The 16,799-nt window shown below is 45.0% G+C and overlaps 1 protein-coding gene across 2 annotated transcripts in view; it reads left to right on the top strand.

Moving 5' to 3' along the window:
- AKAP8 (A-kinase anchoring protein 8) overlaps positions 1-16,799 on the top strand; it is a 797,769-nt gene that overhangs the window by 512,996 nt on the left and 267,974 nt on the right. For both annotated transcript variants that reach the window (XM_085654332.1, XM_085654333.1), the window contains exon 10: positions 11,323-11,464. In XM_085654332.1, coding sequence (XP_085510458.1) covers positions 11,323-11,464 — 142 coding nt within the window. The remainder of the gene's footprint in view (positions 1-11,322; positions 11,465-16,799) is intronic.

The following is a 16,799-nucleotide window of genomic DNA, read 5'->3' as shown; positions in this document are numbered from 1 at the left end:
CATGGCTGTCCAGGGCTGGCCCCGAAACTCTTCCTAATGTGACTTGGCAGATATCAGACGACATCATCTTAATAATACGACGGTTTTGCGGAACACCTACTATCATTTGACTAATAAGACGGTCGTCCGAAGCGCCTACTAATTGCTACTACATAACCATTAGCAACTGATGTGATGACTCGCTCCCTCTACCAATGTTCTTCACTCCATTTGTATGTGTTAAACTGTACTTGAAATACTGAATCTTTCATCCTTAATGTGCCACTAAGATGGGGCTCGGGAACTGTTCTGTTATGTTTGTATCATTTGTTACACCCTGGAGATCCGTCCTTGGCTAACGTACGTACCCATCTCTTTCATTGTGGGGTTTTCTGCTCTTTTGCTCTAACCTCTCAAAGTCTCCTCCCTTCCTTACATTGGTTTACTGTTTTGACGCAGGTTAGTCACAGGTTTGGGTGGACTCACGCTGTTGATCTGCTCTGTTGGTATTATGAGTTCTTGGTTGCATTTGTTATCAGTTGCACAAATTTGCTGCTCAAGCCCCACTCCGTCCACACGCTTACAGGAATTGTTCCCGTTTTCTAATTGCTGGTTAGTCGCCCTTATCACACCAATCATAACCCACACATCCCTCCAAGGCCATAATTACCCACAATAACATTATAACCTGGAATGTGCTGGGTATGCACACCCCTTCCCGCCGCTATGCGGTCTATTCATACCTCAAGTGCTGCGCCACTCATATTGAATTACAGCAGGAATCTCACTTTTTTTTTTTTTAAACAGATTTTATTAGCATTTAAAAAAATTCACAGTACATATAAACCATTCTCTATAAATCTTACGTACCTCTTTAATGCATTTCTGGCACTCGATAGCCAACTTTTCAACTAGGTTCCCCATCCCTCCCCCCCGCTCTCCCTCCCTCTTGAGTTGATTCCGCTTTTGGTTCTCTCTTCATAGGTATTTGATGACTAGTATCTTCCTACAGAAGGGTCTCTTGAATGCATATGTCATGTGTCTTATGTCAAAGGGGGGAATTCATGGAGTGGTCTTGGTCTCTCTATCTGGCCTGCTCTTCTTCTACTGTCTGGTTTCGTGGTGGGGATGCAGGAATCTCACTTAACACTATCGAAGGCAGTCAAATTACAGTGTCCTTGTTTTTGTGGACAAGTCTTTGCCACCAACTTCTCATCCTATGCTTGCGGGATGTTAGTATGGGGCAGGTCCAGGTCCCCCTTCTCGACTGAGGAGGTGGCTACATACACAGAAGGTCACCATGTATTTATCAAGGGCAGGGTGGATGTATATATGCCTCCAACACGCACCAGACCACCTTCTTGCATTTATCTGGTGTGCTGTCCAGGTGGGGTGGGTTTTCATTATCTATTGTGGGATGTATTGCGCTCCTAAAAATGTTAGTGGTCCCCTGCCTGCATTTCAGCGTTGTGATTGGCTCTTGGGTGGGAGTCTGGCTGCCTGCTTCCTGTTCTGACCTGGAATCGGACACAGGCGAGCAGGAGAGAGGACACGAGACCTGGCGGCGTCGGCAGGGTACGTTATATTTTATAATTCTTTTTTTTAAAGCAAACCGCGTCCCCCTCTCCCTCGTCACCCCCCCCCCCCCCCCCCCTCCCCCGCAAGCCGCGGTGGCCGCTTCTGAACATCACTGGCGTTGCTACACCATCACTGGGAGACAGATTTATTGCGCCCATGCAGTGCGAAGGAATGGGCTGCACTTTTAGCAAGCCCAACATATATTCCACGTAATGGCAGATTTAGACTTAAACAATATTATATTGTATACAGAGCCTACTTCACCTAAGCGAAAACTAACTGCTATTTTCACACAACAGAAGCTGCCTGCCCCCGCTACAGTCAAGTTGACGCTGACTTTCTCCACATGTTATGGACCTGCCCATCCTTGCAGCACTACTGGTGCTGGCTATCACACCACTTGTCCACATGCACAGACCGGCCAGCCTTACATACTTCGGAGGCCTGCCTGACGGGTCTCTATCACAGAGACAAATAAACAGAGCCACTACACGCTTTTTGCGCATGGGGCTCCTTGTGGCAAAGGGTCTCATTATCCACAGGTGGAAATCGTACGAACAACCAATACTGGAGGCCTGGTTGCACTCTATCACCACATTGGCACGGGTGGAAGGTGTGGCCTTACACAGAGAAGACAAATTAGTCCTTCATACATGCCCCATTTCTATGAATCGAGACATTATATCGGCAGATCTCCACTCTTCTCTACAACAAGGTATTGTAGATTGTGGTGAAGCTGCCACACTTGATGTACATGCAGAGAGATCCTCGCACACCACCTAAATTCAGATTTGTATTGGCTTTGGTGAGTTTGACACCTTGTTGTATGACACTTACCATGTTGCATATTAACAGTATGATACCGGGGTTGCTTGCAGTTAATGACCCTCTTCTTGTTTACCTTTCCTCCTGACCCCCTTTTTTTGTTTCCCCCTCCCCCATCCTGTTCCGCGATCCTGTTCGCTTGGAAATCAGAAACCACTGTTTATGGTTCATAACAGGGGTTGTCTTGAAAAGGTTTGCAAACACGTAGATGCACTTATCGTATGACTTGCTATTACTAACTAAAAGTGTGTGCGCGACCATCACCGACAACATCTATAATGTTTTAAATGACATTGCGATTCACATAAACTGAATTACCATTGGTAAATGACTTTAAACGGAACTGTTTGCATTTACATATAAAAACACAATAAACAGATTAAACACAAAATGAATGAGGATGGCATGTTGTAGAAGGGAAGTGCTGTTTATCCTAGTTCTTCAGCATGAGTAACTCTCTTGACAATATTAAGAACTAATCCACCTTCAAGGTAAACCAGCAATATAGTAGACAAGAAAGTTGAGCGTATACTTATTTTCCAGGCAATCTGAACTATCTTTCACTGCTTCCTGCATTTTGGGCGACCTTGATTCCTTAAAAAAAGAGTGGCCAAATTCTCCTATATAAGGAGTTGTGCACATATGCACACTTCCTGCTTTTTCTCCTTGGTGGAATAATTAAAGTAGGTTTTAAACCAAATGTTTTACTGTGTCAGATCAAATTTGTTTTGGCTCTCTTAAAAACACAAAGAGAGAATATTCTGGCCCATGCATCAAGGTAGGATTTTGCGAGTCCTTAATTGCGATGATTAAGGAATCGCAATTAAGGACTCGCAAAAGCCTATGCATGTAGGAATCGCTGTAAAAATAGCGATTCCTACACATTCCTTATTTGCAACTAGCAAATTGCGAGTCGCATATAAGGAATGAATGGGAAATTGCATGCGCAATTTGCGAGTACCAATAGGTCCTCGCACATTTTGTGCATGCAATTTCAGGGTGCAAGGGTGTCAAAAGGATACCTTGTTGCACCCCTGAAATTGATCTGTGCACATATGTTGCGCACACACATGCCCTAAGGGCATGTGTGTGCGCAACATGAACCTTGAAAAATGCACATAAGTGCATATTTCAAAGGTTTTGCAAATTACTAGGAAGTACAACTTCATGGTAATTTGCGCCCCCTATTAGCGTAATCGCTCATTTGTTTACTTTAATGCATTACATTTAAGGAATCTCAATTTGCTATTACTTAAATGCAATCGCAATTTAAATAATCGCAATTTAGAGATTACTTAAATTGCCATTTTTGCATTCTGGGATGATGCATTCCAAATGCAAAAATACCGGTCGCAAAGGGGCAGATTCTGAGAATCTGCTCGTTTGCAACCGGTTTTTCTTTTGATGCATGTGCCTGATTGCCTTTTATTAAAATGTTTTTTGCAGATAATTGTTTTATATTGGCCCTTTCACGGCTGTTATGATGTATAAATATCTCATAAAATGCATAGAAACCGCTCACGATGGAAGGACTACAATGTGCTGGGGCATTCTGTGATTAGGCAAGATATTCCAGTGCTTACTAATGTGGTGATGTTTCCATGATGGAATGCCTTTTAATATTCATAAGCACTAACTGCCTCAGCCGCTCTGCGTGGTGTGAGAAACCTTGGTATGGAGAGCGATAGAAGCATTGATTACAAGTGCCTTAAATTGTAGCTATACTGGATATAATTGTAAGTAGTACTTTAACCTCACATCTTCACCATTTACAGTTTGCGAGTTCAAATCTGCAAAAATTTCCTAAGATAAAAAGGCCCACTAAATACCCAAACTTGTAGACTTTGGTGTAAAAATTACAAACATCTGCCATTTCTGATGGATGCATCTGCCAGTGGATTCCTCACCTTGTGAATATCCCCTGCGACAGCATTCCACAATGTTTCCTAGCTCTCCACACCGACGTGGATGTCATAATTCCACAGCTCCGCTCGTGACTTCGTATGACGTCACCAGAGCCATAAGAGAGCCACGTCGGCGTGATGACGTCAGTTCCCTTTTTTCCGCGCCGTCGACGCGTAACGGTTTTTCTAGCACTCTCCTTGGTTGTAGAGTTACTTTGTAGTTATCTAGTGGGTTACTGTTTCTAAAGTACTCATGTCTGCGTCGAGGAAGTCAGGATTTAAGCCGTGTAGGGAATGTGGGGGTCACATGTCCATCACTGACCCCTATGAAGATTGTTTATGGTGTCTGTCGTTGTATCACGACGTGGAAGACTGTTCCTGTTGCAGGAAAATGAACCCTAAGGCTCTTAAGGAACGGGAAGCGAAGCAGTTCATGGCCAAGGTGTACAAGGAAGGTAGAGGTCGAAAGCGAGACAAGTCGAAGCCGGAGTGGTCGACTTCGCACTCGTCGAAGTCGAGAAGGCATAAGAAAAAGAGGAAGCATGAGTCTCTGCGCCGGTCGACGAAGAGTAGGGCTTCGAGGTCGCCTTCACCTCGACGTCGCAGTAAGGACTTTGTCTCTCCTTCGCCTTCGCCTTCTCCTCGTGTTTCTCCAGAGAAGTCTCCTTCACCAAAGGTAACTCCGGCGCAGTCTCTGGTGCAGAGGGATTCACCAGCTTCCGACGCCGAGCCTGGTCAGGTTGCTGAACTCTCACCTGTGCCTGAAGGTGAACCAGTAGATCCAGTAGAGGATCCATCGACTCCGACTCCAGTTACTTCTCGGCTGGATACAGGTTCGAATCCATACCCGCAGTTCCCGACTCCATGGGCGGATCGTCGCATTTTTTAAATGCTATGTATGGAGTTTTTCAAAGAGCAGCCTTGGCTTCCCATCCGGTGCACCTTCAGGTCCCATGGGTCCAATGGCATTTAGTTTGAGCGTGCTGCATCACTATGCTCAGGCACCATTTATGCCCTTCATGCCGATGGCGCCGTCATGGCAGTTCCCGGTGCCGTCTGGAGAGCCTTCTTCCTGGCCTCGTCTGGATCGTGTGCCTTCGTTGGAGCCTCCCTCGACGCCGGCGACGGCTCCAGCTGCGCACGTGTGACTCTGCCGATTCCATCGGCGCAGCCGACTCCACGAACGGCGACGCAGTGTCCACAGATTCATTCTCAAAGAGAGGCTCAGAGACTTATAGAAGAGGAGCAGTATCTTGCAGAGGAGGTGGAGGAAGGTGCATTGGATGACTCAATGGATGAGTTTGAAGGTATTCAGGAGGCAAGCGGATTGGACACCACTCCTGAGTGGGAAATTTCTTCTTCCAGGTCTTCTCCGCCTCAAGAGCTGGCTCCTTACCATTTGGTGATAAAGAAGGCTGCGGAGCTTTTAGACTTACAGTTGCCTTCTGCTGAATATAAGCCAAACTTATTGACCGAGGTTCTTCATTCACCTTCCTCTATTGTCGAGCCTCTGTTGCCTTTTAATGAGGCTATCTTGGATCCTATTATGGATGTTTGTCGCAAGCCACTTTCTTCGCCTGCTGTTTCGAGGGCTGTTGCGAGAAGATATAGAGTAGCTCCAGGGGATCCGAGCTTCCTTTCTTCTCATCCATCTCCAGAGAGTTTGGTAGTGCAAGCATCCTGCTCCAAACAATCTTTGGGGGCTTTTCCACAAGCACCAGCTGACAGAGACTCAAAGAAAATTGAACAGTCAGCTAAAAAGGTTTTCTCATCAGCTAGCATGGCACTTAAGTCTACTAATGCCACTTGTTTGTTGGGCCGCTACATTCATGCTTTGATGGACTCTGTAAAGCAATTGGCCCCCAAATTGCCTGATGAGGAGAAGGGTTGTTTCATGGAGGTTCTTTCTGACGCTCAAGCTGCAGCTAGGCAGGTAATTCAGTCAGGCCTAGATACGGCTGATTCTGTGGCCAGAGTTATGGGTTCTTCCATAGCCACTAGAAGGCAGGCTTGGCTCCGCTCTTCTGGATTTTCACCTGATGTTCAGGCCACTCTGGTTGACTTACCCCTTGATGGGACAAAGCTTTTTGGAGAAAAAGCGGATTCTGTCTCACAGAGGTTCAAGGATAGCAGAGCTACTGCGAAGTCATTAGGTTTGCAGACCCAGTCGAAGGGTTTTGGCTTCAAAAAGTATAGGGGTTTTGGGAAGTCTTCCATTCGCTCCTTCCGTCAACCTCAACGGCAGCAACAGCAACAAAATCCTCTCTATAGGTCCTATAGAGGAAGACAAAGGGGTCGACGTGGTCCTGGCCGCAATCTCTCCTCCTCCTCCTCAGCCTCCTCTGCTCCCAATGATGCAACAGGGAAGCAGCTCTAGATCCCCCATCCTGGATCATGTGGGCCCTGTTGGGGGTCGGGTGTTCCGCTTGGAAATTGGTCACGACGGACCTTTGGGTTTTAAACCTTGTGGAGAATGGGTACGCCCTTCCCTTTCGGGAATTTCCTCCCCCTTACCCTCCTTGCCAAGGTTTTTGCTCAGAGGACCATCTACTCCTTCTGCAGAAGGAGGTTCTCGCATTGCTTCATAAAGGTGCGATAGAGGTGGTTCCAGAGCAGGAAAGGGGTCAGGGATGCTACTCCCGGTATTTCCTGATTCCCAAAAAGATTGCGTCCGATTCTGGACCTCAGAGTCTTGAACTTTTACCTGAAGCAGGAGAAATTCAAGATGCTAACCCTTGCACAGGTTCTTCAGGCATTGCAGCAAGAAGACTGGATGGTGTCGATCGACTTGTAGGATGCGTATTTCCACATCCCAATCCTGAAGTCGCACAGGAAGTATCTCCGTTTTACGGTTGGATCGCAACACTACCAGTTTGCGGTCCTCCCGTTTGGTCTTACTACTGCACCTCGAGTCTTCACCAGAGTGATGGCGGTGGTGGCTGCCCATCTCAGGAGGTCGAGGATTCCGGTTTTCCCCTACCTGGACGACTGGCTGCTGAAAGCAGAGTCGCCAGAGATGGTGCAACATCATCTGCAGGTAACATCTCATCTGTTATTCAGCTTGGGTTTTTCAATCAATGTGCCCAAATTTCACCTGGTGCCCTCTCAGCGCAACCTGTTCATAGGAGCGGTACTGGACACTACTGTGTGTCGAGCATTTCCTCCTCCACAAAGAATTCTCGACATTCAGGAGATGATCCCTTTGTTCCACAATGGAGCGGTTGTTCCAGTTCTGAAGATCCTTCGCCTGCTCGGTCTGTTCGCCTCCTGCATTCTGTTGGTCAACCATGCACACTGGCACATGAGGGCGCTCCAGTGGTGTCTCCGCAGGCAGTGGTATGAGCACAACAGGGATCTCAGGGAGTCAGTCAGGATCTCCAGAGAAGCTGCAGCGGACCTGTCTTGGTGGAGCGTGGAGGGCAATCTGTCTCAAGGAAAGCCCATTTATCTTCCTCTAACGATGGCCACAGTGATAACGGATGCCTCCACCTTGGGGTGGGGTGTTCATCTGGGGGATCTGGAGATCAAGGGTCTTTGGTCTCCAGAGGAAAGATTGTCTCATATCAATCTTCTAGAATTGCGGGCAATACGTTTGGCGCAAAAGGCTTTTCTCCTTTCCCTTTGCGGTCAGTCGGTTCTAGTCCTGACGGACAACACTACCGCGATGTGGTATGTCAACACGCTGGGAGGAGTAGGGTCGTACCGTCTCTGCAGAGAGGCTTTGCGACTCTGGTCCTGGGCTCAGGACCATCGGATTTGCTTGATGGTGAATCATGTGGCCGGGGTGCTGAACGTACGTGCGGACAGTCTCAGTCGGCAGTTTTCCACTGATAACCGAGTGGAGTCTTCATCCAGAGGTAGTTCAGCACATCTTCCGGACGTGGGGGACTCCTCGGGTGGACCTGTTTGCCACTCAAGAGAACGTGCATTGCCCGTCATTCTGCAGTCTCCAGTTTCCGATGCAGGGGGCGTCGGGGGATGCGTTTCAGTTGAGTTGGGCCTCTCAACTCCTTTACGCGTTTCCTCCCATACCCTTGATACCTCTGGTTCTGAGGAAGATTCGCCAAGACCAGGCCCAAGTTATATTGATCGCCCCGGATTGGCCAAGAAGGGTGTGGTACACAGATCTACTTTACCTTTCGTCGCACCCTCCGCTCCGTCTCCCTCTCAGGGCAGACCTCCTCTCACAGTCCGAGGGGCAGGTTCTTCACCCCCACCTCCAGAGCCTGCACCTTCATGCCTGGAGATTGAACGGGGCAACCTGAGTTCTTTCTCTCTCCCACCGGACGTGGTGGATGTTTTTTATCATCCAGGCAACACTCCACTAAGTCGATTTATTCCTATAGATGGTCTAAGTTTGTAAAATGGTGTGGAGAGAGATCCGTTGACCCTTTAAAAGCCCATCTTTCTAATGTGCTTCAATTTGCTCTTTACTTGGCTCAGCAGGGTTGTGCTGTGGCCACGGTTAAGGGCCATTTATCAGCTTTTCTGTGTCTTCCAGATCATCCATTGTTATTTAAATCTCCTATTGTTTTAAGGTTAATCAAAGGCCTTACTAATAGGTTTCCACCTACTCCCTTTGTAATGCCACAGTGGGACCTTAATCTTGTTTTAACTTTTTTGGTGGGGTCCCCCTTTGAGCCCCTTCATAGCTGCCCTTTGAGGCTGTTGTCCTTTAAAACGGTCTTTCTTGTAGCCATAACCTCGGCAAGGAGGGTGAGTGAGCTTCAAGCTCTTAGTTCAAAACTTGCATGCTGAAAGGATGGTCCTCCGGACCAGGGCTGCTTTCCTTCCTAAGGTAGTTACTCCTTTTCATCTAGGGCAGTCCATTACTCTCCCTGTGTTTTATCCTCCCCCTCACCCTTCCAAGGAGGAGGAGAGACTTCACCGCTTGGACCCTAAAAGAGCAGTGAGCTTTTATTTGGACAGAACAAAAGATTTTCGTTTGGAAGATCAGCACTTTGTGGGCTATATTGGACACTCAAAAGGCAAAGCTGTGCACAAGCGCACTCTGTCCAGGTGGATTATCCTAACCATCAAGATCTGCTACGCCCTTGCTGGTAAGGTTCCTCCTGAGGGTATTAGAGCTCATTCTACTAGAGCTAAGTCTTCCACCTCTGCTTTGGCCAGGGGTGTTCCAGTTGCAGACATTTGTAAGGCTGCGACTTGGGCCTCCCTCCATACTTTTGCAAAGCTGTATTGCTTAGACTCTGAGATGAGGAGGGAGGGCCATTTTGCGCTCTCTGTCTTGCAGGACTTTTTGGTATAGGATAGGTGGACACCCTCCTCCGGGAGTGGGACTGGTGTGGGAATCTATTCACAAGGTGAGGAATCCACTGGCAGATGTATCCATCAGAAGTACAAGTTACTTACCTTCTGTAACGCTTTTTCTGGTGGATACAGTATCTGCCTGTTGATTCCTCACTGACCCACCCGCCTCCCCGTTGTCCACCTTTGTATACCTAAAAAGATCCCTTTTCTGGCTGGTTGTTTATTTATTGTATTTTCTATCTAGTACATTTATAGGAAATGCTGATGTTTTTAGCTTTCCTTTTTGACTTTGTGCTGTATATATTGGTTCAATTATTGTGTACTATGTATACTTGAGTCTGTGTCAGTCCACCTGTTCGCTTCGGAGGCACGGAAAAAATGGGTGGAACTGACGTCATCACGCCGACGTGGCTCTCTTATGGCTCCAGTGATGTCATACGGAGTCGTGAGCAGAACCGTGGAATTATGACGTCCACGTCGGCGTGGAGAGCTAGGAAAAATTCCGTGGAATGCTGGAGCTGCGGGTATTCACAAGGTGAGGAATCCACAGGCAGATACTGTATCCACCAGAAAAAGCGTTACCGAAGGTAAGTAACTTGTTCATTAGGCACAGTCTCATCATTGCTGCTATTTATTGGACCTGGTGAATTCCAAACCCCCCTGGCTATTAGATTTCATTGTGTGCGATAAATAACACCACATCTTGCAGGCCAGTCATAATCGAGCCCTTATCATTCATGAATTGAATGTTGGTTTGCATGATGTAGGACTATGGTTAAAGGTAAGCAACTTCTCCTTCATCAGGAGGCATCTTCATTATTATGCATAGACATTAAGAGAGTTGACCTTTGTGTTGGATGTGATAACCTGCAAATTAGTGGAGATATACAGTATTTATGAATTCATTAAAGATTCACAGAATAGAGTAAAGTAAAGTGGTTCATTTATAGTTTTCATAATTTGCATTGGTTATTATGGCTTGAGGCATGCTTAAAACAAAGCATAGGTCTTCTTACATTGTTACTTCACAGCTATGCAATCCGAGCATGTAGGGGGATTGTAAGTAATGCCTGTGTCCCCGGTGTAGTTCAAATGCCCCCTGCTTTCCATTTGATTAAAAGACATTGTTGAAAGCTGTAGCCTAATATCCTAAAACAGATAGGAAGATTTTTAACCGGCTATCTAGATTTTGTTTTAAATTTTTAAAAGTGTATGTTAACTTCAAGCACAAGCTTATGTATTGGGGAATTGGGAAGTTCTTTCAATGCAAGTTTAAGTTTTGGTTCAGTTTAGTGGCATGTTGGCTGCAGTGCTCTCGGAAGTCTTTATGTTTTAAATGATAAATTAGTTTTCAATGAAATAAAATCTTTTTTAAGCAAACAAAGTTGGAACTGGGTTCTTAATTTTAAGTTGTAACCTCCACAACACAAGATCTTAGAAATTAAATCGATTGTGTGCTTTATTGAAGGTGTGGCACACTTTGTAACTTTCTGTCGCAGTGTGAATGGGATTGTGGAGTGAGTGCAGTTTAAAACCCAAGAGGGGAGCATTCAGTCATTTTGCACAGTCTTATCTGAGGGAGAGGTGGGGACATTGAGTAGATTAAAAATTCTTTACAAAATGTATATATGGTGCTTGGTTTTGTCTCGACTGTCAGAACTTGCACATTAAAAAAAGTTGGTTTGGGGATAAGAGTAAATACATCAAGTTTCGTTATTTTAATGCATCTCTGTCTTAATGTATTTTTAATGCATCTCTGTCCCAGAATTCAATTCACCTGCTCAGTCTGCAAGTTCCGCACCATTTCAGAAGAAGAAATACAAACACATCTGCGAAGTAATTTCCACAAAGAAACTCTTCAATTCATTGGTGCAAAATTTCCAGAGAAAACAGTTGAGTTCTTACAGGTATGTATGCAATCATAATATTTGACTTTTGAAGCAAACCCATATTATTGTTGCTATTTTTGCTGTTTGTAGACAGTCTTTACAGTGATGAAGGATACCCAGATTTGCTACAGAGTTATACTTACCATCACCTAGATAGACTTTTTGTAAAGCCTTCTACCTGTTTAAAACTTTCCTAAAAATATTAAAATCCTCCTAATTAGTACAATATTTAGGTGAGGGGGTTCCAGTGGTTAAACAGTGGGCTTTATGGCTTAACTGTGAGAAAGCCAACCAGGTACTGGATTTGATGTTGGGAACAGTGAAGTGAACAGGTTCTACAGAAAAGGTAGGAACGTAATCAGTGGCTTGGTACTTGAATCCATAAGATCAACAATACAGGTTAATAGTGACAACTGTTGTTTGCTGCTAATAAACTACCGACGTGTGTGATTAAGTACTAGTTATTGTTATAATTTAGAAAATCTGAATAATGAAAATACTAAAATGAAATATTAAAAGCAAAAATAAAAGACAGAACAATAAGACAGTCATGTGTAAATATTAGTTCTCCAGCATTGGATTTTTTATAGATTCATCTGCATGAATTAAAACCTACCGCCTGGCCTTGGCTGTCATAAAGAAAAAAAATGCTTCTACATCAACTTCTTGCTTGCAAAGAGGAAATAAAGAGCACTGAAACAAAGTCTGCCTTTGGCTTCTTAGGTGATTAAGGGACCCTGCTGAGCGTGTTTCTAAGGTTCAGACAAAAGGTTAGCTTTTTTCTGCCATTCCTTAGACTTCCAGTTTGACTCATGAGCCTCTTTATAAGCACATCTGTAAGACATCACCCAAAAGGTCAAGGTCTGCTGCACCTATAATTCCTGTCAAAATATGTATGCAAACACCTAGTGACTGCCTAGTCAACTGTTTTTCTGAATGTTAAACCCTCCACTGCATAACTGTCACTTGCTGCTCACTATTTGCCTTTTGCTCCAACTAAGAAGGTGCCTCCATGAGCTGTTGAGCTAACAATTTCGATATATCAACACAGGTATGCAGTTCCTTAGAAAAAGAATAAAAACCAAAAATAAAAAGGGGGAGAATAGTTGAAGGATAAGTGTCTAAGGAGATGGACGGGGGTCCGTTTCATTAAGAACTGGGGCCCTCACACACCCATATGGGTGTCATGCTTCATCATAGGACGTGCTCCTCACAGGCTGACACTCTCCCAAGGTGGCAGAGTGTGTCCCTTGCATCCGTCACTACGTCTCTCACGCTAAACAAGCTTTTACTCTGCCCCCACTCGAGGAGGCTTAAGAGCCACCCTAATTGGGTCGACTTTTTAGAATCATTGTAAAAAGGTACACCACAATTAAGTTTATTTGTGATTGGATTATCCTTGACACCAGCCTGGATTCCAACCATTGTGTAGATGAGAATTTTTTCGGTTCTGATGAATTGCCATCTGATCATTTCTGACCAACACGGCAAGAAACATGTTGACCTTTTGACTTTTTCTAGTTACCAGAGATCATTGCCTCCACTGCTAGCCACCACTTTTTTAAATCAGACAAATAGACTCGCCTGTTAAAACTTGTTTTAGGGAACTACTTAGTCTATTTTAACAACACCATTTTTACACCCAAACACTTCACTACACTTATCTACACTTGGTGGCCCTACACCCCCATTTTACATACAGCTTTGGAACAAAGGATCTCCAATCTCCGAAGGGGGCCCATGGTGCATTACAGCACCGGCCCGACGAGGAACATGCCCTATGATGAGGCATTGAACAAATTATTTGGGGGGTAGGAAGAGCACTCCTTTTGTCAAATTTAGTGTAAGAAAAAAAAGGTGCTACAGCGCTACACTTGCTGTCAGACCAAGTGTAAATGAATGAAAGACTGTTACAGGTTGGTCAACCTGTTGGTGCCGTGCACTTTTCACTGGGTATGAATACCCAAGTCTCATTTCAAATGTGTAAATATTAACACATATCAATTGTAAAATTCATACAACCCTTGATGTATTATGATGTATGAACATGAAGTAATGATGGACATATAAACAAGAAGCATTGTTAAAAGTATGGTTTAATGTGATTTATGTTTTGAAAATTAGTCTCACACGAGACTTGGGTATTCATACCCAGTGAACAGTGCACGGCACCAACAGGTTGACCAATCTGTAACAGTCTATGATGAAGCATGACACCTGTCTGGGTGTGTGAGTCCCCCCTTTCCTACTGGAATAGACCCTCCCCCGTCTCCTTAGAAACTTGCAGACCAACTATTGTCCCCCCCCCCCCCAAACCCCTTTTGCTTTTTTATTCTTTTTCTAAGGAAGTGCATACCTGTGTTGATTTACCTAATATTTAGTAGGGGTATGCATGCTGGGCCTACAAGTGCCCCTGGTCCCTCCTCCTTTGAGATACATAGCCTTTCTGGTCACATTTGTTTATATTACATATTTGTTGTTCTTACCACCAATGGCACCTATGCCACTCTGCCTTTATTCTACCCTTTTGTACCTCAGTCCCAGCCTTTTTAGCCAGTAGTACCTCTTGTGCTACCTCCAACTGCATCTATACAGCCTCCATGCCAGTAGCAGGAGGTTACAGAGAAGGACATCAATGATGTTCAGGCTGAAGGAGGTTATACAGGAGATGGTGCTCAGGAGACGCCTTTGGACTGAGCCTTATCCTCGTCTGCTAAGGACAGCAAATGCCTATGCCGTGCCATATGATTCCAATCTAAAACAGCTTCTGAGGGACTTCCATCCAGACGATTTTGACTAGTTTCATGACTTTCTGGAGCGAACCTCTCCAAATTTTAACCTGTCTGTGTCCACCACAATGACGGCTCAGAATGGTATTAGTTATTGCCATCCTGGGCCAATTCTTGAAGGATAGTCTAAATTCAAATGAAAACCCACCCTCTGCTTTGGTGAGGCAGCCACCTGTTTACCTGACTTCTCGATCAAGTTAATACAAATTTGCAATATCTCTCTTCATCAAACACCATTCTGGAAGGCCATTCTGTCTGTGCACCACACTTTCTGATCGGGGTAAAAGTCATGTGGGATCCTATGGGCAAGTCGGTCAATGCTTGACGTTACCTTAGAAATGACTGTAAACGCCTCTGCCAATCCTGCTTAGGAAAGACATGCAATTACTCAATTACTTCTGCATTATAGAATCCTTCTGGATAGTTATAAATATTAGAATCATTTTCCAATGCTTGCGAGGACATGGAACACTTTATATGCAATATACTTAAATATTTACAGATATTCCAGTGGCTGATGCTAGCAACTGGGAGCTGTGCTGGCTCTTATCCATGAATAATACAACAGCAAGCCCCGCACACAAGGCTTACTCTTCTGAAGAATACTGAAAGTATGAACCACCTGTCAGGAGTTACCAAGCGATATGCTGTTTTTTGTACATTTAAGCAGCCACTTAACCACAGCGAGTAAAACCTGTTTGTGACCACATGTACCATCATGCATTTGGGGGAATTGGTGTAGTCTTACTAGCTAGTGTGCAACCTCTCCCACTTTAATTATATACTGAGAGATGGTGAAGAGTACCGCATGTTCATATGCAAAGGAGCACCTTCCATAACATATCAAGGCAACATTTTCTGAATAATAAGCTGTTTAAAAAAAACTAAAAAACGTCCCCAAAATGACATTGCAGTAACTATAGCTTAACTGCTGCCTAACATGTCTAATTAGGAAAAGAGCTGCTTGATATACTTCTGTTCCAGGATATCACAAAGAACCTTAAAACATTGAGACGGCATCATGGTATTCGGTAAATTGGATGACTGACTTTATTTATTTATTTTTTACGGAGTTTTATATAGCGCAAACTTGACCCAAAGGTATCTGATATCAGAGGGCTTTACAAGAGCACCAGTTGCATTACATGAGGACACATTCATTTTTTTTAGGCATGGCGTGACTAAGTGATTTTCCCAGAATCACAGGATGTTGCACGTCCTTGCCGAGACTCGAACCTGGTTCCCCAGATTTGAGGTCAACCGCCCTAGCCCAAGGAGAAAAAAAAGAGCAACAAGGCCTCCAGGGACAACTCTGTGATTGTCCAAATCTCAAGAGATTTTCTCAAAGAAGAAAAGGTTTAGAAGAAATGAGAAGGGTATCATTGACTTTCCCCACAATGTTGTTCCAGTTCACTATTGAAGACTTTGATGGCCTCAAGTAATAACACTGACATGTTTACCAGTGGCCGCTCTTCCGCTAAGGTGGAGGAGTGTCGCCCCACTGCTCGTTGAGCAGAGGAAAATAAAAATAAAATGATAATAACAAGAAGTTATGATCATTTTATTTTTCTTTGCGGGACTCCAGCCAGGTTGGGCTGGGTGGGGGCTAGGCTTCCCGCCACCAGAGGGAGCAGGAGTGGTTTGCACTCCCACCCTAAGTGTGCATGACGGCTTGGTCGGCCCTCTGGGGCAGGCCAAACAGTCATGCGCACTTGGCATGTTCTCTACTGGGCTGCGTTGTACATCCCAGTGGCGAATTTGCCCAGCCTCTGAGGGTACTGCTTGAGCGGACAAACAGGCCACTAAGAACAATCACGACGCTGCTCTTGCCGCCTCATCATTGGTTGGGAGAGTCCGGGAGCCTGGGTGCTTCCAGTGCTGGCGAGGACCAAGGAGAGATGTGCGGAGGTGGCGAAGAAGAAGGTACGTTTATTTGTCATTTTTTTAATCTCTCACCCGCCCGCCCCTATGCCCCCTTTCTGAGGCAGCTGCTCCTGATGTTCACTTTCGAAGAAAGGCTTGCACTCATTCGAAACACCATCACTAACATCATTCAGTAAAGTTTCAATGTTGAAAAACTTGCAACCGACACAGAAGTTACACTCACTGTCGAACCATTCAACATTTCCACAACTTTCAATGTCATATTTATCAATATCAGGACAGAACTCAACATCACACAAGTCAACATTGAGGTTTCAACATTGATCCAGTCTTCACAACTTGTTAATATGCCAAAGAAAAGGCTGCACTACTCATGGCCTAAGCATTCACCTCAGTCATTAGGAGCTTGGCTTTTCATCATTCCAGCAGAAGATCTTTGTTTTTTTTTTTTGTAAAACATTTTTATTGGCATTTATAAACAGTTATACACGTATGCACAGGCGATAGCGCCATTATCATATAGGCTTACATATCAGGAGCGCCCAGTCACATCCCTTTCGGTCTCTCAATCTCGTGGGCCCTCGGGCTGCTCGCCTCTACCCTGAGTTGGGCTGCAGGCATGTGTCCGGGATCTGCCTCTGGGTATGCCCTACTGTAGCGCGCAGTGATCGCCTCGCCGC

The sequence above is a fragment of the Triturus cristatus genome, chromosome 4_1 (assembly GCF_964204655.1).
Source record: "Triturus cristatus chromosome 4_1, aTriCri1.1, whole genome shotgun sequence".
Taxonomy (NCBI): domain Eukaryota; kingdom Metazoa; phylum Chordata; class Amphibia; order Caudata; family Salamandridae; genus Triturus; species Triturus cristatus.
This window is presented reverse-complemented; position numbering and strand designations above follow the sequence as displayed.